This window comes from Geospiza fortis, unplaced genomic scaffold (genome assembly GCF_000277835.1).
Source record: "Geospiza fortis unplaced genomic scaffold, GeoFor_1.0 scaffold78, whole genome shotgun sequence".
NCBI classification, from domain to species: domain Eukaryota; kingdom Metazoa; phylum Chordata; class Aves; order Passeriformes; family Thraupidae; genus Geospiza; species Geospiza fortis.
Genome location: NW_005054339.1, coordinates 4,826,082 through 4,847,637, shown reverse-complemented (window position 1 = coordinate 4,847,637; position 21,556 = coordinate 4,826,082). Strand labels below are relative to the sequence as shown.

The 21,556-nt window shown below is 37.4% G+C and overlaps 1 protein-coding gene across 1 annotated transcript in view; it reads left to right on the top strand.

Moving 5' to 3' along the window:
- The window catches only part of ARHGEF3 (Rho guanine nucleotide exchange factor 3), a 95,896-nt gene that overhangs the window by 42,661 nt on the left and 31,679 nt on the right, over positions 1–21,556 (top strand). The window contains exon 3 of the mRNA XM_014307631.2: positions 1,412–1,474. Coding sequence (XP_014163106.1) covers positions 1,412–1,474 — 63 coding nt within the window. The remainder of the gene's footprint in view (positions 1–1,411; positions 1,475–21,556) is intronic.

Below are 21,556 nucleotides of genomic sequence, written 5' to 3'. Positions count from 1 at the left end.
TTAATCTGTAACCATGTGACTGCAGTAAGAATCTCACAGTTGGTTGTTTAACAAAGGAGCTGCCCTTTTGTTGTGTGTGGTCATTGGTCACACTCCATTAGCAGTGAAATCAAGTCTAAGATGTCACACTTAAAGCCACACCATCCCAAGCTGTGGATGCAGTTGCATCCTGCCCATCCGTGCACTGGAAGCATCAATTAGCATAGACTCAGGTACACCAGGTCCATGCACAATTTTAATTTATCCTTCTCTTGTAGAAAGCTGTATTCCAAATCCAAATGCCCTTCATTTTTACTTAACCTGTGTCCACTGTTTGGAGGGCTGGTACTTTCCAGTTTTATAATTTCTTTTCTCATCAAAGAAACAGTTTTCAGAAACCATATGCTTGACCTTGTAGATTTGAAGTTATTTCCCTGGCTTCACAAGAGCTGGAGGCATGAACACTGGAGATGGGGGAGATACAATTTTTCTACCTTTTTTTTTTTAATAAGAAATACCTTCATTGTGTGCAGCTTCTACCTTTTAGCTGAGATTTGGACATCCCATAAGCTATGAACTCTGTATGGCATCTGGCTGGAGTTTTTGGTCTTTAAATTGCTCATCTTTCACTTCTGTAGAGTGGAAAGTAAATCCCAGCTATAATTGTGTGTTACTGCTTATCTCTGGTTGACACTGGAAGACAACACAGCTGGATAAATAAGAGCCATGTATGTATTCTGTGACTTCTCTTGTTTCCTGAAGCTTCCTGGCTTGGTAGACAATGCAGAGCTCTGTTAAATGACATTTCACACTTATTTAAAGTGCATGAAGATTAATCTTGTGGTGAACCTGCAAAATGACATGAGGGAGGGCTTACCATTTACAAACCCAAAACCTGAATATGGAGCAGAATGCAAATCACTGACATGGAGAGTGAAACCCTAACATGCACTCATGTGATTCCTGCAGTACATTTCACCTTTTATATTGACTGTCTGTGGATAGGACTTGATTGCTGAAGGTAGCCCTTGAAAAATCTTAAGTGTAGGCTTTCAGCACAAAATAAGAGTTTCTCTTTCTAACGGTCTTATTAGTTACAAAAGTTCGTATCAAGTGCCAAAATACAGTTTCCAACATGGAGTAATTACTTATCCTTTTAGTTAGAAGTAGGTTTCTTAATTGCAATGAACCTATCTGAGCAGAAAAGGAACAGCATTTGATTCACTATGTGATAATAGGTAGCTTTTCAACTCCTGAAAAGAGAGTTTATATTCACATACATGGTGATTATAATGATAATGAGAGTAAGTTAAATACATATATGCATATATTTATGTGTATGACATCATGATGTATACTTGTCTTGGGATCAAGCCAAAGGCAGTTGGTACTGTTCATCAAAACTGAGCTTTCTTTTCATTTTGCTTTTTAGAAAAAACGGAAACAGAGTACTCAGGATGAAGATACAATCAGTATCTGCAGCCTGGATACAAGTGTGAGTAATTTAATTTTCTTTCTTGCCCTCCCTCTCTACCCCCTGAAACTAAAATATGGCTGTTAGGAGTATTCTGAAATAAGCCTGTTCCATCTTCTCAGCTGTGTTGTTTTCATACATAGCATGAATAACTTGTTCTGCTTGTTATGAAAAAAAGTTTGTTATATTACTTCTCTCATTTTCTGTATTAAACCTTTAAAAGAAAAATGATGTCATAATGATGGTTTATTGTAAAGCATTGAATCTCTTATTAGTAAATAATTAACATGATAAAAGGGCTTTGTGAATGCAGGATTTAAATATAGAGCTTTTATACTGTTGAATGGGTGTATGAGAAATTCCATTTCAGTTGTCAGTGGTGGTTAATGCAAGCTGTAAGAACCAAACTCTTCCTGTTGATGATGGTGGGTGTTGAATCAAAGTATTAATGAGGGTAATTATGCAGTAAACAGCAATGAGTGTTGTTTTTCTTGTAAACTTGTGACATAAAAGTACACTTGAAGTTATAGTTTCAGATCCATGGAACTAATATAGAGGTAGGAAAATTTGCCGTTCCTTCTCTTCAGTGTTTTCATCAATATTTGCAGTGTTCTGTTTACAGTCAGCTGTTGAACCACTTTTCCTTTTCTGTAGACCTCTCACATAGTACAGACAGAAAAAGTAATGGAAAAAATAGAGAATCAACACTGCTTTAGTGCTGTGGTTTCTTTAATGATCAGATGTTACTTTTGGTTTGAAGTATACCTGTTCTTTGAAGCATTAATTACATTTAAGGGCTCACCTGCCTGGGTGGCTGCAGACAAACACAAGGTCTTGCAGACACTTCAAGTGAGCTGGGTAGAATCCAGCACTATTCTGGAAATCATAAACCCACAGTAGCCTGACCTTGTCTGTGAGCTAATACTTTAATGTGGGTTCATCCCATCAGACCTGACATTGGGCCCAACTTCAAAGGAATTGTTATTCCTTTAAAGGAGTTTGAAAGGAATTGTTGTTCTTCAGGGAAAATTGGAAATTGTTGACTATTTATTATTATTTTGGACTAATTGATAATTTTTAGATGCTTAACTCTCATCTGGGATGGAAAATGCTGGGTTTAGCTGTTTTTACGTTTCTGGAAAATGTGTGTATTTTACTCTTCAGTGATTAAGACAATTAGGTAGAATTTCCTTGTGTAGGATCTGTTACACTGCTGTAGAAATCTTTGGATGAATATAGCTTCTCCTTTGGCTAATAGCTAAAGATTTAAATTCTACTTGAAGGGGACAATTTCTGCTAATAGAATTCCTGGAGGAGGGTGATCTAATGTGATCTTAGCTCTGAGTTTGCTCCACGGAAATACAGACAGAGCACTGAGCAGAGTGAGGTTTGTGCTTTTCTGATGAGCAATAGATACAGCAATAATAGTAGCAATGTCCTTCATTTGCAGTTATTAAATACCACTTAAATTTTATAAACTATTATTTTCTTAGTATTGCTGTGTAACCGTTATTATTGCCAAAACAAACATGAATCTGAGAAGAGAAAAAGTAATTCGCTAAACATTGATCTATAAGACAATGACTAATGAAACCATTGAATTTGGATTTTCATTAAAAGATTTGTAAATCCCTACTTTATAGGGATCTTGTCAATAAAATGCGTGAAGGGCTGTTAAGAAAATTCTTCCCACTATCATCAAGGCAGAATTTCACTGTTTCAATGTAAATGAATGCTGGAATTGGTGTTAGAAAATAGGGGTGAAAAATGAATGGGTGAAGAAGTTTGAATCTTTCCTTACAGTGCTTCAGAATCACTCAGGCCAACAGGGTGGAGAATATCCCATGAGGATATAAAGGGTATGCATTGCATCTTGAAGAATGATCAGTTTATTTAAATGTACAATTTATATAAACATGAGTTGATTTATCTTTTTCTGCTTGAGATAACTTCAAGCTTGTCACCCCTTTTTTCTGTTACCAGGAAGTGCTGATTGATTTACGCTGTACAGACTATATTGTCTCTTGTGTCTCTGAAGCTTGCTTTGCCCTGAACTCCTGCACATTGCAGAACTGCAGGTTCCTGTTCAGCATGTGGTACTGTGCCCTCCCCTCTGGCAGGACTTGCTGTTAGGGCCAGTTGGCCTCTGGCTGTGGCAGGAGACTTAAACTGTCAAGAAAACTGACTTGGAGAGGGTAGGTGCCTTTGGTTAAGAAATGAGCCTGGCATGTGAATTTAGAACAACACCCTCAGGTTTTTTAACTTCAGGTCATGGTTCAAGTGTGCCCATCAAAACCAGGTGCTGTTGACATTAAAACAAGTTGGACAGGAAGAGTTTACATTTTCCCATGACTTGTGTTCCTGCCCATTAGATTATCATCACCCCTAGTAAAGAAGGACTATCACCTTTGTGAGCCTCCTAGACATGGCAAATAAACTTTTATTTTTCCTTTCACATCATATTTTTCTATGATTCATGATAAAGACAGTGCTGAGAATGCAACTAGACTGAATACCAAGTGGCTTGTGGTTTTGGAAAACACTGGAGGATCTTCTAATTGCACTGTGGGGTGCTGTGGCACAAAAGGGATGGCTGGGATCTGGCAGTCCTTGGCTGAATACTTACCTGTGGAAGCATTTTGTTCTCTGTGTGTTCTTAAATTTTATTTATATGGAGTAGAGATGTGTCTTTTTGTGTTTTGGGTTTTGATTTTAGAGAGCCATAGCTTACATTATAGGTAATTCAAGATTTCTGTTATGAAGCAGAGAGTTGGCTGTCTTTTGTTCTCATGTTTGTGATGGCAAATTTCAAAAAGAAGGAAAATGTCAAAAAGAATCAGTTCATACCTCACAGAAACCAGCTGTGGTGGTGTTATGCAAGGTCACTTTTCCTTTCTCTGTTGCCTCACATACAGAGTAACTAATGCCCAAAAATGGAGAGGGGGCTGATGTAAGGGGTGAGAAGTGTCTAGAATAATTAAAAGTTTGGAACAGTTTCTGTTTAAAAACCAGTCAAATACACTGGAACTTATATAAACTGAAATAAAATATCCTGGGAACAATTTGGCACATGATTAGTTCCATGAGAAGTGGTCCATGTAACGTTATTCCTTCTCTTGGAACTAAGGGAACAAAATAAAGCTGTTTGTAGGTTCCTACCAAAGCAAAATAATGCCATTTCACCTACCACACAGTGGCACAATTCTGGCACAGGGTGTTGTGGATACCAGAGGTTTTGCAGAAGTTCAACAAACAAGTAGGGTAAATTCATGGAAGAAAAAACTGCCAAGAGCTGTTAGACTGAGTGAAGCCATCCATCTGAGGAAGCTCTTGAAGCTGCATATTTCTGAGTCTGGGAGAGCAGACTATGTGTCTGTCACCAGGTGTTCTCTGCTTTCACATGGACAGCTTTTTTCACTATTGCTGGGGGAGTGGTGCTGACCTGAGATCCATCCTTAGCCTGTCATGGCTATTCTCAGGAGACTTTGATTAGCCCGATGCAATACCTTCTTTTCTTCCAAGCAATGACAATTTTGAAATTACTTAATGAGGGCTCTATGCTTAATTGGAGTCTTTGGATTAGAGCATGAGGTAAGTAATTAAATGTTCAGGTTCCTTTGTCTAGCAACTCTCTTATGCCCTGAAAAGATGTGCCAAATTGTTTATATATCTTCAGTGAATGAATTTATTTTCCAGGCCTAAGAATATGAAAATTTGAATGCATGTGTTCCCTATTACATATTCAGATTTTCAGTGGGATAATGATAGATCATTAACTTTTTACAAATAATAAATCTCTCAAGCTGTGTACAAAATTGGTTATTTTTTATTAAATATTGTATGTATATAACAAATCAGTGTATTAGGCTCTCCTGTGCAGCACACTGTCTGGTTTGAATGGCTGCTGGTCTGGTCAGGTCTCCAGCTCCCTGAGCTGCTGATGTGAGAAGCTGGTGGTGCATTCACTCTGTGCTGGTTTCACAGGCATCACCTCAGGGATGGACCTTGTTTTTGTGCTTGGCAACAGAAAGTTCTGGCCATCTTTACTGTCTGACATTCCAATTTGTGTAAATGTATCTGGTGGCCTCCTTTGTCCAGGAGATGGTGGGGGTGGCAGAGAAAGAGGCTATTAACTATTTAATGACTGGATTACTTCATACCTTGGAAAGCAACATCCATATGGGTATCCTGCCAATTACATCATCATGTGTCTACAGTCCTTTTACAAAAATAGATCTAATTTTTTTTTTTTATGACTGACCATTGCCAGACATACCTGTCTTTTCCAAGGGAATAAGTCGTACTGACAGAATTTCCTTTCACAGGAAACACTGCTTGGAGCTTTGCTGACTCAGGACAAGGACTGGTAACCTAAGCCTGTTAAATGATCTTTGTATTTGTTTAGTGATCTGGACTGGCATTGATGCTTCAGGAGTTGATAAACTGGCTTATTAAACTGACTGGTTGGACTTGGCTCATTTTATTGCCAGCTTAAATAAGTGGATTTGCAAATCTCCTGAATGTCAAATAGTTTGTGATAACTTGTGACAGATGTGGCCAGCAGACTGTGAGGGCTGAGTGCATGAACGTACAAGGCCACAGCGGTCAGGAGTTTATTTAAAGGGAGATGTGCCTAATATCTGACATGGCTTTGTTCATGTTGGCCTCCACTGGGAGGCTTCATCAGTCAATAATGGACTCAGTCAATTATGGACTTCAGTCTGTCCAGTTAACTCAGCCAGTGGTGTTTCATGCTTGTGCTCTTAGAATGGTGATAGCTTCTTGATCTGTGTATGCATAATGATTTACAGACATTATGTAACTAACCTGGCTTACATAAACTTCAGATTTTATTGCTGTCTCTTTAAAGGCTGGGGAATTGGGGCATGTAAACTGAGACAGCTTTAATGATCATAGAGGGCAAAGTATTTTTTGTGTTTAGAACACCTCAATGAGCCCTGCTCTATATTCCTCCTGTTGCAGACATTCTCTCCTTAGTTAAATTTTGAGCAGCTTCTGGATTATTTCTGTCTGTGCTTTTGCTCCTCGTTGCTGCTGTGACTTTTGTTCTTTCCTCATAACCCAGCTTTGAAATGTGGTTCTTCATTCAGTGCAACCTTCTCCTGAGCCTGGTGCAGCGCTGGAGGGCTGTGCTCCTTACTCAGGCACAGGCAGCTGGTTCTTTCTTGTATTCCATAGCTATTAAATAGAGTTAATTCATCCCACTGAGCAAAGTGGTGGTGAACACTGTTATCTGGAGATCATTGCACTCAGCAATGTACTTACCAGCACTGCATTTTTAATGGCTGTTGTAAGGGAGTAACTGCATAGCTGAAATCTTGTAATGGTCATAATACTGTGTGCCTTATATGTCTGAGCTCTGTAAAATCATAAGTAACTCAGGAGATTTCCAGAACAAAAAGCTGGTAAAACCTAATACAAAACTTGGGCTTTTCAGAATAAAATGATACTTGAGGAAAATTCAATCCAGAAAAAGAATCAGGACAATGGTGTGCAGTTCTCCTCTGCAATTGACTGTGTGCAGATTTGTTGTAAACTCGTGGAAGTTGCTGTTGTTGTTATTTTGAGAAGGAACATACAACAAATACACGATGAACTAGACATGTAAAGGTAAAATTTCAGAAGAGCCATTTATTTTTGTTCTATCGAACAGTTATCATTTCTGAAAATTAAGCTCTTCCTATTAGTCACTTACCAATGAGTGAACTGGAAATGTCTTATTGCTCATCTGTCTATTTGCAAGTTATTAAAATTTGTCTCAGTATAAAATACAAACGAAAAGGTACCCAGACTTGAGCTACATTTGCATACGCTACACCAGAGTTCATTAATTTTTATTGCTTTTAGTGCAAAGTGATCATTTATTATGTATTTAATAGTCAATATAGCTGAAACATTATTTGACCTAATTAAACTTCATTATAAATTCAATTATATTTGATTGCTAAGGTATGGCAAGCTAGCTTTATAAGCTTAGAGAGGATTATTTCCACATCAGTTTATCAGAGTCAAGATAATTAAAATATATATTGTATCTGCGTCTTTTATTTCTCTAAAGTGTGGTCTGTTGCATGTTCATAGTGTAAAAGGTCTTCAGCTTGCCCAGTAAGATCTATACAATATGTTTGAATTATTCATAACCTTTGAATATTGCTATGCAGCAGGGTGGTCAGTGCTCATCTGGATTCTGACTTCATTATACAGTGACTATTCTTAATCCATTATTAATGCCTCATATGATTGTCATAGACTACACCCTCTGCTGCTGGCATTATTTGGGGTAATGTTCTGTATCTTAAGGCTCTATTCTGTTAATTCTCTTGCTATTTCTCATTAGATAAGGCCTACAATGCTCTATTGGAAAAATGTGTAAATTGCTGGTCAGGCTGCATTTTTCCCCCCTCTGCTTTCTAGTATGATCTCAGAGTTCCTGTGTAGTTACACAATTACTCTTTATTTATGTGAACAACTTCTCAGAATTTGGCTAATAGTTCCATTAAATCTCAAGGATTATTTTGGTGAAGACAGCGAATATATGATGAACATCTTCAGTGCCAATCTGCCTGTACAAATATGCCAAGCCTTTGGAAACACACACCAAACATTCTTGAAACATACTTGGAAATTGAGTAAGAAAATGTATCTCTTGTATGTTTTCACCCGGTTTCTAGAAATTAAAGCTGGTCTATAGATACCTTAAATGAAGTATGATCATTAAAACTAACTTTTTTAATGGTTTAACTCAAAATACAGCACTATCTTATTGTGACTTGCTGCCATCTATTTGTCTGCTTCTATTTAAACTCAGGTGCAAGGCATTATTTGATACAACATCATCAATTTGTTGTATGTGCAGTTTCCTTTCCTTTGAAATTCTTTATTTATGCAGTTTGTGGCATTCTGCAGTCTCTGAGGGGGAAGTAAAGCCATGAAATGGTTTTGTTGGGGGATTTGTTGGGGAAGTTTTGTTGGGGAACTTGTCAGTTCCTAGAAAATTATTTTTCTTCAAATTTTTTTTCCTGATGAGGCATGCTCAATGTTACTGTTCTGAAACTGAAATGTGCATCACTGTGGAGCAAGAAAGATCTGATAAAACCCCAAACCTGATGGTTTTCAGACACTGCAAAGCTATCCCTTGTACTTTGGCTGTGGGGTTTAGTTGTTGGTCAAATCTTAGATTATGATAAAGTCTTGGGAACTGTGGAAGGCTTCTGATAAAAATCTGGAAACAGGTTATACCAATTGTTAGGTGAGGTGCCAATTTTTTCTTCCCTTGGCTATACTGATAAAAGAAGAAAAGGAGCTAAGGTTTCATCGAAAACATGCACTCAGTCTGCGGACTTAGCTCTCAATAGCAGCAAATTACCTCAGTGAGAAATATATGAGATGGAAGATAACTTTATCTTCAGAAATATGAAGATTTTGTAATTCTTATAATATTTGCATGTAACACAGTTTATCTTTCTGATTCAGTCAAAAGCAGTGTACATAAGTCTGTGTTCTATTTTGAAGAATTGGTTTGTATAGTAATAACAGTGTAATTGATGATATTCTACATAACAGAAAATGGCAACTGAAGTTTGAATTGAGTTTAAATTACTTTTGGGTTACAGAAACAGGCTTGACATTTGCTTATTTTCCACATGGCAGACTGGGAGCATTTGTGAACTGAAATTAGCCAGATGTTATTGGCAGCTATGAAGTTGGATATCTGTTAAGCAATATGTGTAGTGGTTGGTTTGATGAAGGCTTGCAGGGGAGGTTTTCATAATGAAATTGAATCAAGTAATGAGTTACTGTAATTTGGTTTATTTAGAGGTCGAAATAAACCCTGATATTAGTTCTATAGACATAAATAACGTATAATGCCATACATTTTCTAAAATTAAGTTTTATACATCATTATTGGTAACTGTATTTTATATTGAATTTGTAATATGGACTGTGCAGACATAATTTGTAAAAAAAATGAAGGCACCATGTAAGCAATGTGCTGTGTGTGGCCTGGAGCTAAAAAGTTGAGGTTTTTCAAGTTATGTTAAACTTTTGACTGAAGCAGTCTACCTATATTTATTCTATGGAAGAAGGAAAGGATGGCCCATTCATCCTCAAATAATATCCACTGGGAGTGCTTGACATAGTCCAGTGCTTTCTGAAGTCTGGAGTGGAAGCCAAGTCAGGATTCATTGATTTAGCATGGCTGTATAGTTAAAGTCCACACATTTTTGCAATGCCAGCTACATTTTGGCTGTGCCTCTAGAAGTGACCAACCATAACAGGAAATGAAAGTTGGTGCATAAATACACCAGAATGCCTCTCTACACCATAGCATTAGGACAGGCCTTGTAAGGGCATTGTCCCATCCATCTCCTGGTGGTTGAATTAAATGATACTGAAATTATTCATTACAGATAGTTTTGCACTATCTTATACCACATGTGAGCATTCAGATCAGTATAAAATCCCCTGAACAGGTGTATGGTACTTTTTTACTGTATGGTGTATGGTACTTTTTACTGTAGCCAGGACCTAGAGATAACCAGTTCTTTCAGATGGTGCCTTTTCCTTAGGTAGGTCAGAGGAGGTATTTTTGTTTCATCTAATGTGAAGCTAAAGTAATTTTATCAATATGTTGAGGTGATTTTCATTAAATAATAGATATCATCTGCTTCCATCTTTTGAAGAAACCTCTTATACTGGGCTTTGTGTTTTTTAAAACAAGCTGCATCTTAGCAGGAAAGTCATTCTCAAATTACTTCTTCAGCAAGAGCTTAGTAACAAGGAAAACAAAGACAAGCTTACTGTTAAACATTTTCTAGTAGGTACTTCATAATTTTAGCTGGTGAAAGTAGTTTTTTTAAAAAAGAGATAAGACGTTTCGCTCAGATATTTGTGGTTACATGGTCTATTTGGCTTGTTTTTATTCCCTCATGAGCATTAAGTTTTCTGTGTACCCTTCAGTGGCTCATTGGACTTCTCTCTTGATCAGATCCTTATCTGAAAAATGCAACAAATCCGTGTTTGTTTTCCTGACCTGCTTTGAGACCAAAGCACAGAAATTCCTGGGAGATGTTCTGTAGTGCCAGTGCTGTGACTGCAATGGGAAGGGCACATCCCAATGCCCCCCTCCAGTGCAGGGCAGTGTAGGGAGACATAAGCAGGTGAATCTTAGAGAAGTGTAACGTGATTTGTCGTAAAAGTTTCATACTTTTCTCTGGGGTAATCTTAGAATGCTGTGGTAATGCCACAATTATCCTAGAAAATGATCTCTGCATAGCAGTGATTTTTGAATTCATTGCTAGCCTTTAGATCCTCTTATCTCTTAGAGAAAATTTTTATTGTTTTTCTATCATTCTGTTATCACTGTAACTCTGTAATCAGGACAGCTGAAGGGTATCTGCTTACAGCTGCTGGCTCTGTTGTGCACCTGCACCCTGTTTCCTTTCCATGCTGTGGGAAGCAGCCAGGAGGGGAAGGCCCCCAGCAAGTAGAAGCTTAACAAGTGTCTCTAAATGCTCCAAGAGCATTTTACAAATAACCATAATGTTATTTTTTCCAAGTGTATGAATGTGTTTGTCAACAGTATATTAGCATGTCACCTCTGCTGATGATAAGCAAGACTGCAGAAAAAAGAGAACTAAAACTTGCAGAGTAATACTCTTGGTGGTTTAGATATACCCACTAACATACAGAAGACTGAACAATAGTATTTTGTTAAGTCATCCCACCTGGATGAGGACAGAACATCTCTAGTGGTAACTTATGAGATATTTACACTTATTCAAACTTCTTAATTTAAATGACTACAAAAATGAGTCAGCAAAAAATTTTAAAAAATTGCTATAAACCTGCAAGGTTCATTCACCCAGTTCTGCATTTGCAGGATAAAATGTAAATTGGGTGCTATATGAGAAGATTTTTCATTTACTTCCACTATATTCTCTTCTGTCTGATCTGTGATATCAGCCATTAGCTGGATTAAAAGATCTATTTTTTAACTGATCTGTAATTCTTAAAGCAATGTTTATAACAATCTAGCTGATATTTTTCACCACTGTTCTCAAAGAAACCAATACTGAAAGGATTTGACTTTCTCTTGGGAAATGTTCAGACTTTCATCTACTATTTTTGTACATAAAATACATTATTTAAACTGTATATATTTGCTTGGTACTTGTGGTAGAGGTTGCCCTTTGAGTTTTGTTTGCCTCTAAGAGCTTAATCCCTTCATGGAGGAGGGAGTCACTTGATTTATCTCAGTCAGCTGGCTTCTTTAGTGAACATTTGATAGAATTGGAAACAAAACCACACTCTTTTAAAGCTCTCCTTCCTGGAATGCAGGCAGTTTAGCTGCCAGAGGTATTCCTTTGCATTACTTAGAATTTTATGCCAGGTTTTTTTAAAGATGCTTAGGTAGTGATGAATGCATTCATCTGCATAGAATTGTCAAAGGTGCTGAAGCATTTAATTTCCATATCTTACTGTAGGTAACTTAATATATTTAAATATCTGTTGCTGTGCTTAATGGTTCTACTCAATTTTAACTCATTGTGAGAATGTAATTGATTTTTGATTTGATTTTCTAAAAATGTAATTCAGAGGACAGCACCAGTCCACTCATCTGGCTTTTCTTTAGCATGTTGATTAAAACCACGTAATGAATTTTTATGTATTTCCTCTTAAAACTTATAATTTGAGATTTTTCCCTTCCAAATTACATTACTGTACTGAATCATGTTTGTAAAGAAATGTAAATTTGTCATCCTTGTCTTCAGAACAAATTTGATCTTAATATATTCAGGGCACTTACCTGGTGAGGCATCAACAGCCTGAGTGACTTGTCTACTTCATAAAATAAAACAAAGCATTATGGTACTGTTGTGAATATTAAGTTTATCCTATATCAGCTGCCTCTTACTGAAATAAATTTCCAATTTATGATGGCTTAGTTTTACAATTCTGTGGATAAACATCTAAACAATTAAACAACAATTAAAGCTTTAAATAATTCCTTTTACCTAACACAAGAACGTGTTCCTGCTGGTGTAGCTGGTGGCTGTGTAGGGACCCTGATAATTACAGAGAGTGTCCAGAGGACTGCTGGAATTGCAGTTCACCTGCTTAAGGTCCAAGTTCTGATTCTGTGGTTTTCCTTTTCAGTGTTTGAGGTGGGTTCTTAAATGTAAAAACTGGTTATGTATTATTGGGCCTTCAGTGAATTCTTCATCTTTCAAGAGATCTCGCTGGTTTGTTGTAGCGTTCAATTATGAGACAAGCAGTGGCAAGGTAGGATAGTTGAGGCTTAAAAAGATAAGCTTGGTCAAGATCTTCTGTGTTCTTGTCATAAGTTACTCTTCTGCAAAGGTTAGTGAAGACCTTTCAAAATAAATTAAACTAATTGTACACTTCCAGAACTTCAATAATGAACAAAACAAATGCAGGCCCTTAGCTGGAGGGGGAGAAGCTGGCAGTAAATTCTTTCTTCCTGTGAAATTAATAAAATTACTTCCAGAAACTATTGATTTCATCTAAGGAGTAGGAACCCAGATTGTGTGAAAATATTAACAAAGACAAGTTGCAAGTTTGAATAGGCATTGGGTCTTATTTATTGATTATAGATATCAATGTATCAGATCTTTCATCTTCTAAATCAGATACTTTTTGTCTAATTTCTATCTATTGTTGGATCCAGAGGTGGTCAGGGATGTGTATGTGATGGGATGGGAACAGGATGAGACTTTGAAAGAGGCACACTCTGTCAAGTGGGTTTGTCATGACAGCAAAAGCGTTTTTGGAGAGGCTACACAAGTTTTTCTTATACTATTTACTAATTAACCATTATTTAAAGTTCTGAAAGTATTTATAGGTAGTACAGAGTAGTTGGATGGAGTGTTTCTTACCTCTTTTATGAAAGCTCCATAGTTGCTTCTTAATTAAGACAAATGAGTCAACTTTGAGGCATAAAGCTGAGTTGTAAGAGCATTGTTGTATTGGAAAATGTTGTTTACAGTATGTTATTCATTTATGCATTGTGTTGTTTCTGGGAGATTTTTTTGTTTTATATTCTGGTATTTCTTGCTTACAGCATGTTTGTTGTGCTTCTTTTGTGGTTTTTTTTTTCTTTTGTACCATCACTTAGAATAGCACAGTGACTTCCTGCACTCTATGAAATGTGCTCTGAATTCAAGCAGTTTGAGTGGTTTGATGTTTGAAGACTTTTTTGCATTTTTAACCTCTTGTCTGAATAAGTGGCTTTTTATGCCTTTTTCTGCTCACATGAAGTTTTTAACACTTATGATAATGACCTTGCTGCCCATATCTATGTGAAATTGGCCAAGGAAATGATGTGGAGGCTGGGTTTGACATTGCCTGAAGTTAAAAATCTGTTTGTGGTTACAGAACATATTTCTCATGAACTTCATCTATCACTTACATATTCTCTGGCTTGGTTTTGTGGTTGTGAAATGCTGATGAGCTTATTTTTCCTTAGGGGTACTAAGAAAATGTAGACATCAAACCTGAAGGAATATGGAAATGTTGCTAAAATGGAAACTACTATTCTTGTACTCATTTATGATGTAATTGAGCTTGGTCTGGGTGCAGAATTTCAGGACCTGCTGTCGTTGAGACAGTCTTTTGATGCAGGATGCATAGCTGTGGAGTAAGCAAAGTAAAAGCAGTGCCAGGAAGTACTTCAGTACAAATTTGTTAATATCAGTTTACTGCATGAAGTCAATGCAATGGTCTTCTGTCATAGAGTAAGAAGAAAAAGAAAAACTCCCAAACCCAAAATGCTAAGAGCCCTTAGAGCACAGCTAAATGTACTGATCTCTGCCAGAATACTTTCTAGCGAGCACCTGTATCAAATTCTCACTTGAAATATTCTGCACATAGGCTTTAAAAATGTCATTTACAGAAGTTCCAAAATACACTACCTGGTCAGAGACAGCTAATATTTGTTTCCTATTTGTTGTTGCCTTTCTCATTCATCATTCCTCTACTTTCTATTTTTAAATTCAGTGATTTTTCTAAGTGGACTCTTGGGTCATGGGTAGGATTAGGTGCCTGACTGGCAGCTTTTGCCTAACTCCTCAGGAAGTTAAGATAGTTGGTCTCAGGAAAAATAGTTTTCCCTTTGGCATCCTGGCAGGGAGACTTTTTCTTTCCTGTGTCTGGGGATATGGCATGGCATGATATTAATGAATGTTCCCTTCCATCAAATGAGATGCCTTGTTTCCAAAGTAATTTCTTTAGCACCAACAGTAGAGCTATACTCTGATTCTTACTGTTGTCATCTTTTATTTACATTAGCAGAAAACATACATAATGTCAACATTTTAATAATTTTTCATCCACTAGTTAAGCAACAGTGTATCTCTTGCTGGATATATTTTCTCACATTTGTCACTTCTTAGTGCTCTTTAAAAATAACTTCCTCTTTGTGGTGTTCACTTAAGTAGGCTAAAAAACCCTCTACAAGTGAGAGATACAGATGAGGACATCTTATAAAGTAATTCTTAACATTAAACAGACCACAAAGTTGTAGATATGTAAGTGCTGGATGGATTTACTGGTAAAGCTCTCATCTTACAGTCTCCTTTTAGTGACCTTAGTTTAAGAAGCAAAGAATTGGTCCACTCAGCAGCATTCAGGTTTTTTTCTTGTAACCTGATGTGTGAGGTCATTCCAAAAAATAAACCTATATGCAAGTGGGAAAGGGAGAATTGATAAAGCCTTTATGAAACAGTTGCTATGGTATATGTAGGTACAGCTACACTGGTAATGAAGCTGTGAGAGATTTCATTTTGCCTTGCATCACTTTCCACTTCTTAGAAGTAACTCCACAAAAATGAGTTGAAATTTCCCATTGTGTAAAGAAAAAGGAAATGGAAGAAGGAGCAAATTGTTAGTGGCAGCATTAATATCTTTTGTCTGTTAAAGGATCATCAGAAAAGCTAAAATGTTATAGCTCTTCCATGTGGAAGCTTCTATATGGAAAAAGTAGGTCTTATCCTTGGGGATTGCAACAGCTAATGAAGGAACCCTTTATTGTTCTCAGATTGCTGTCCTTTCCTGATATGGAAGCACTTTGAGCCAGCCAAGCTTGCACTTGTGAGTTTGGAATGGCATCACCTGAAAACAGCTTCAATGGCTTCTTTCTCCTTTATAGGATTCATAATTACTTGAATTGAGGCTTATGTACAGCAAAACTGAATCAACAGCAACTCTGTGCAGCTGCAAATGGGTGCAAGTTACCCTGTGAGCAGCAGTCACTGGCACTCAGGTTCTGGTAGGTATTGATGTAATGTAGCTGTAAAGTTACAAAAGTCACTTGTGCTGATTTGTTTAGGCACATCATTTGTGAAGGAATCAGCTGCTGCTTTGCAGTACTCTGTCAGGGCAGTTAAAGCAGAACCCAAAAACAAGCATGTAAAATCTGCTGTTACTTAACAACAAAAATAAATGGAAGGAAATGCTCCAAAAATAACTGGGGATTTTTTTTTGTCCATACCCCTCCAAAGATTGTTCTTTAAAATACAGAAGTTAAATATCTGGCCTCATCTATGGGAAGGTGGGTTGTGCTGAGCACTAAGAGCTGATCAAGAAGAAAGGTTACAGAAATGACATTCCTGTCATGAGTCGATGAATCCATGGAGTTGACACATTCCTGACCCTGGCTTTCCAGCTGAATTGGTAGTTGAAATGCTGATACAGTGAACTGAGAAGTTCCAGCTGAGACTACTTGGAGCAGCCACATGAATCATATGGCTTTAGACAGAATATTTTAAATAATTCTGAGACAAAAAAGACTAAAAATGGGAAAGGCTATTGTTTATTAAGTAAGATAACTATTCTCACTGCTTGCTCAGCTAAAGCTTAGCAGCAGACTGAGACCCAGATGGTACCAGTGGCTGCCAGAGGCACCCTCATGTCTCTGTTAATTGGCATTTGCCTTCCCTGTTTTACCTCTCCATGTTCTGTAGCAATGAAAGAGTATTAAAGCAAGCAGCAGTGGTTTCTGATACTCCTTGCCGTGCCTAATTGTGTGCTGCACTCAAGTGTGTGCTGGTTCCACTTCATTAATTAATTCCAGGCTGCCAATTACAGGAGGCAGCTGAAACACAAACCTCTTGTCCGTGCTGACACCTCCCCTCCCCCTGTCAGGTGTGACAGCTAAAGCCCTGCGTGACTCAGTTCAACAGGAAGAAGTAACACTTCGAGATTTAATTAAGAAAAGGTGTCTTTGAAGTTCCTTCCCCATCCCCCTCATCCTCTGGTTATTTCCTGATACGTTTTTGGGGCCAGCTTTAGCAAGTTTAGGAAGGAACAGGTTTGGAAAACACATGCATGCTTCCTGAAAAGAACCATTAGAAACTTCCAGCCAGTTTCACAAACAAGACGTAATCCTCACCCTATAAGAAGTGAATACAGTAGGAAAGAAGCTGTGGTCTTAGGTAGTGGAATTCATTCACATATGGAAAAATATTTAACAAAATCATCATATAAGAATCTTAATAATTATGATCAAAGTGTTATCTCTTTGAAATATATCTTTAGTATTCTTGCCCTTTTTTCCACTGGTTAGTACTGGGGGAGGGGATGGGTATTGAGTGTCATTCAATTCTGTTATTTTGTTCTTTTTTTCAATGTGAATTGTTCAGGCACTTTGTGAATGTCGATCACCTCACAAATACAGCTGTCACAGTTAGTAAAAAAGTCTGAAAAAGTAGTCGTGAGATTATGGATGGCAGATAACACTGTCTCAGAGAGCACCTTAATGATTCTTGTGGCCACATGAAATAAAAAAAATTATAAAAATTTCCTAACTACAAGCCTGAAGCTGTTGGTAAACATACTCTTGCTTAATATTGTTGTCCATGATCCCTAAACTTTGGGGATTCCCAGTACAAAATCTGTGGAGCTTTTCTTTGCAAAGAATGTCCAATTCCTGAGCCACTTGCCTGCAAATTGTGCTTACAGAGATAACTGTACATGGGTATTTTGTGGTCAGAGGCAAAACTGGATTTGTGCTATATGCTTCTGTAAGGTTAAGGAGAGGGTGAGGAATACTGGACAGTATTTCTGATGTTACTTTTCAGCATGATGTTTGGTAACATTTTCATACTGAGTTGGATAGCAAGTCATAGTGAAGGCTGCTCATCTCCTAACACCAGAGATAGGATCAGGGTTAAAGATTATTTCCCTCCTTCTACTTTGTCTTTTTGCAAGGAGTGTCTTTCTTATCTAATTTGTTAATTGGGTTTATCTCTGCTACTGTTACTTTTGAAAATCTGCAATATCTCACCCAAAGCTTCTTTCTCATAATCTGGGTACAAATGTAAAAATTGGCTAATAGGATTTTTTATTACCTTGGACCTTGCAGAGGGTGGGGGGATATTACAATACTAACAGAAATATTGGGTCAAAAGCTGATTGATTTAGAGATTTTTCCTGATCAAATGCTGCAAATGTTGAGTAAGAATGTGAGCGCAAGGCAATGATTAAAAAAATCCAAACCTGTACACCTTGAGCTATCCTCCTTGAGCTATTGTATATTGGGGAAATAATATCTGTATCCAAACTCAATTGTAGATACACTGTAGGTATGTAAATGTATAACTCAGGACAAAAAAAGAGACGCTTGTAGGGTAGGTAGCGAATGTAAAACAAGTGCAAAGCATTAGACTGTGCCTTCCATAAGATCTGTTGCCAGTTACTGTACCTTTCCCATATGTGCAAGTAATACCAGACTAGTGATTTAGTTTCACAGTGATCAGGGAGGCTGCTCATGTTCAAAAAGGTCTTTGTAGCTTCTTATTTCAGCTGTTTGGCTTGTTCATGTGATGTGGTTAATATATCCTGCAATGACACGTTTTAATGCACATCTGCTGTTAGATAGCACGTACTGAAACAAATGGCACTTCCTGAACTAACAACATAGATGGATTCTTACTGTGGCAAAACTGCAATCATTTGGAGAGATATCCTTCAGTTTAATAAAAATACCAGATCTACAGGAAGCAATTAGGAACAGAAGCAGGTAGTCTCTAAGTGTTTGTACAAAAACAAACCCACCAAATTCCAGAGAACAGTATGTAATAACATACCTGTGTTTCTACTGCAGATATGAGGTGCATTCCAATATTTATTGTACAGCTATGCTTTTATGAAGCTGTCCTTTCAGCCTTTCAGTTTGGATTCATCAGTGCAATGGCTGGACTTTTCATAGGACTTACCCCTTTTTCCTTGTGGATTATCATTGGAACTCCTTTAGGGTAGTCTTGAAAACTCAGTGTGTGCCTCTCTTCCTGGGTCCCGTTTTGTTTTGTGGAGGAATGGAGTAGTGAATTCCAGGGGAGCTGGCAGAGCACACTGAGAACACCTGTACCATGTGTGACAATGTGCTTGAAGTACGACACAAGGATTAACATTTTTCCTTCTGCTTTATTGCAATGTGTTTACATGCCAGCAGACTGCTCACTTTTTTGTCCCACTTGTTTGCTACTTGGTTTAGAATAAGATAAGTACAGAGACAGTGAAATGTTATCATGTTTCTAATGGATAATTATTAATCAAAATGAAAGTGCAGAATTCTGCAGCCTGGAAAAACATAGGCTTTACTCCTGTTGCACATTTTACTTTCCTTTTCCTCTTTCAACTTTTATAGGTGACAAAATATTTTTCTTCAATCAAAATTAGCAGTTCTGGATGGTTACAAGTTTGTTTTCTGTTTTTATTACGGAAAGCAGTTCTTTGTTAAAGTGCTTGCAAGCCCATTTCCTACAGCTAGTTTAGTTACCAAGCAGTGTTATGTAACCTTGTTCTCTTCTGCAGCAGCCTAGAATTCGCACACAAACTCAGGGTTTGACAGCTGAAGAGTGAAATAAGATTGCTTGGGAGGGATTTAAAGAAAAAAAAATTCAAGATCTCTTGCATGTCTACTTAAAGTGCTGCTTGTGTGCAGGGCTGAAGATCATGTAAAAGGACTCTGAAAATGTTGAGTAAATGAAGGTCACATTAAGTAAAAGGATTGTCTCTGGGAATTTCATGCTGGGCAGGGTAGTGTGTGGGTTGCTCGTGGGGTATTCATGGTACAGAGCCTTCAACACTAAATTTGTTCTACCCATCAGTTAAGGAACATATTGCCTCCCATAATACAAGAATTCATTTAATGTGACAATGCCTTCTCTTCTAAAATTCTTTTGCTGTGCTCTTGAATGGCATCAATATCATACTGAGAAGTAGGGCCTTTTATATACCCTGTATCTAATTTTGTATATTATTTACCATTTTCCTAGGTAATCACTTTGATTGTTCTGTGCTCCTCTTTGCATTGCTCTAATGACTTCTATTGTGCATCAATCAGAAACTACAAAGGCTTTTGAAAGGATAGATAAATTATTTGTCCCAATCCCACAAATCCCATAAACCTGCCATTCAGGTTGTTCACTTCTGTTCCTGTCTGGTCTAGAATAACAGCCTTCATTCTCAACTTGATTTTTATTTATTTACTTTTTTAATCTGTGTGCTTTTCTCCTGCTATACATCCCCATTTTATCAGAAGAATCTTTCCCAAAAGTTACATGTTGGTCAGAACACACTTGTCAGCTGTTCATGTTCTTTAGCCCCGAGAGCAGTGCCTTGCACTAAATGTACATGGCTTCTCTGTTCCCCCACTATACTCTCTGTTTAACAGGCATTCTTAGAACAAAGTCATTTTAGGGCAGTGGTTGATATTTAAGTCTCCTTATGTTGTTCTACTGTCATTTATATTAACACTTCACTGTTTATTAGAGTAGGAGGTTTATTAAGAGTTCATGGTTTTGTGGAGGTTTGAAGATATCATATTTGATATCCATGTAATTTAACACCAATCCCAATTATATAATAAAATCAGAATGTTTGCTAAAACATCATGCCTTTGTGTTCAGTCAATTGCTATGTTTCCAAGATTATTAGATACAAGAAGTATGTTCTGATGCAGTTGTGAGTTTTCTTAGCTTTTAAAGTAGTAAACAATATTTTCTCTGTGATGGTTGGAATTACTTTGAGACATTTTCCCAACTATTGACTCTCTCTGCTGTCTTGGGAACTAAATTAACTGTGATCATTAGTCACCTGTCCAAAATTCATGGTTGAACACTTGTGGTGTGTTGTGGTTGGAGATCTGATAATGATCCCATAAAAGCAGGATGAACTTGAGCAGTGTCAGAGCAGTTTGTGGTTAACAGTTTGACCAGAGAGGAGACAGCCTTCAGAAATTACAGCTGACTTTCTTAAATCAGGAGAGTAAAATCTTCTAATTTGTATTTCTGTGGCAATTAAAACTTGTTATAGTAACTTCTGTACCATGGGATGGAATTACATCATTCTATTAACACTTGGGAAGACAGTTATTTTGTAACTTTAAATAAAACCTTTTTTATTTCTGGCAATGGTTTCTCCATTCCCTAATCCTTGATAAAGGAATATGAACAAAGGAGTTCTGTCTCAGTGTGGGTTGTTCTTGTCTGTTTGAAGATGTTATGTCCCATTTCAGCTGTCTTTTGAAGATTAGTCACATCATTACTTCATGCCACACCATCTTTAAGGATACAGGTCAGCAGTGCAGTTGTACTGGGAGTAGAGTAGTTCTATCAGTTGTTGAAGCATTACCAGTTTTTGCAAGGACACTTCTTTTTGAAGTTATAACATGGTTTTCCTGCCTGCTCTTAGGGGGGAGGATGTGGGCAACAGAAAGATGGTTTAGTTTCTTGTGTTCATTTTTGTCTGATGTGTTTGTACAGTAGGTCACTGCATAGGGGAATTGAACATTTCTGAAGATATTAATGGACCACTGCAGTGGAATATTGAAATTTGCATAATCACTGTAGCAATCTGGATTGTAAGGCATTGAGTGATCCAAGGAACTTGTTAAGGACCAAATGTGGAGGTTTTCTGCAATGGGTGATCAGTCAGTATTGCAGTGTGAAAAAAGACCTCTCAGGTTCAAGGCTGCTTCACTGTAGTGGATTTATCAGACTCTTCTTTTTGTTTGTGAAGCCCTTAGTAGTCTCAGTGTTTTGCTTGACTTTCACCACT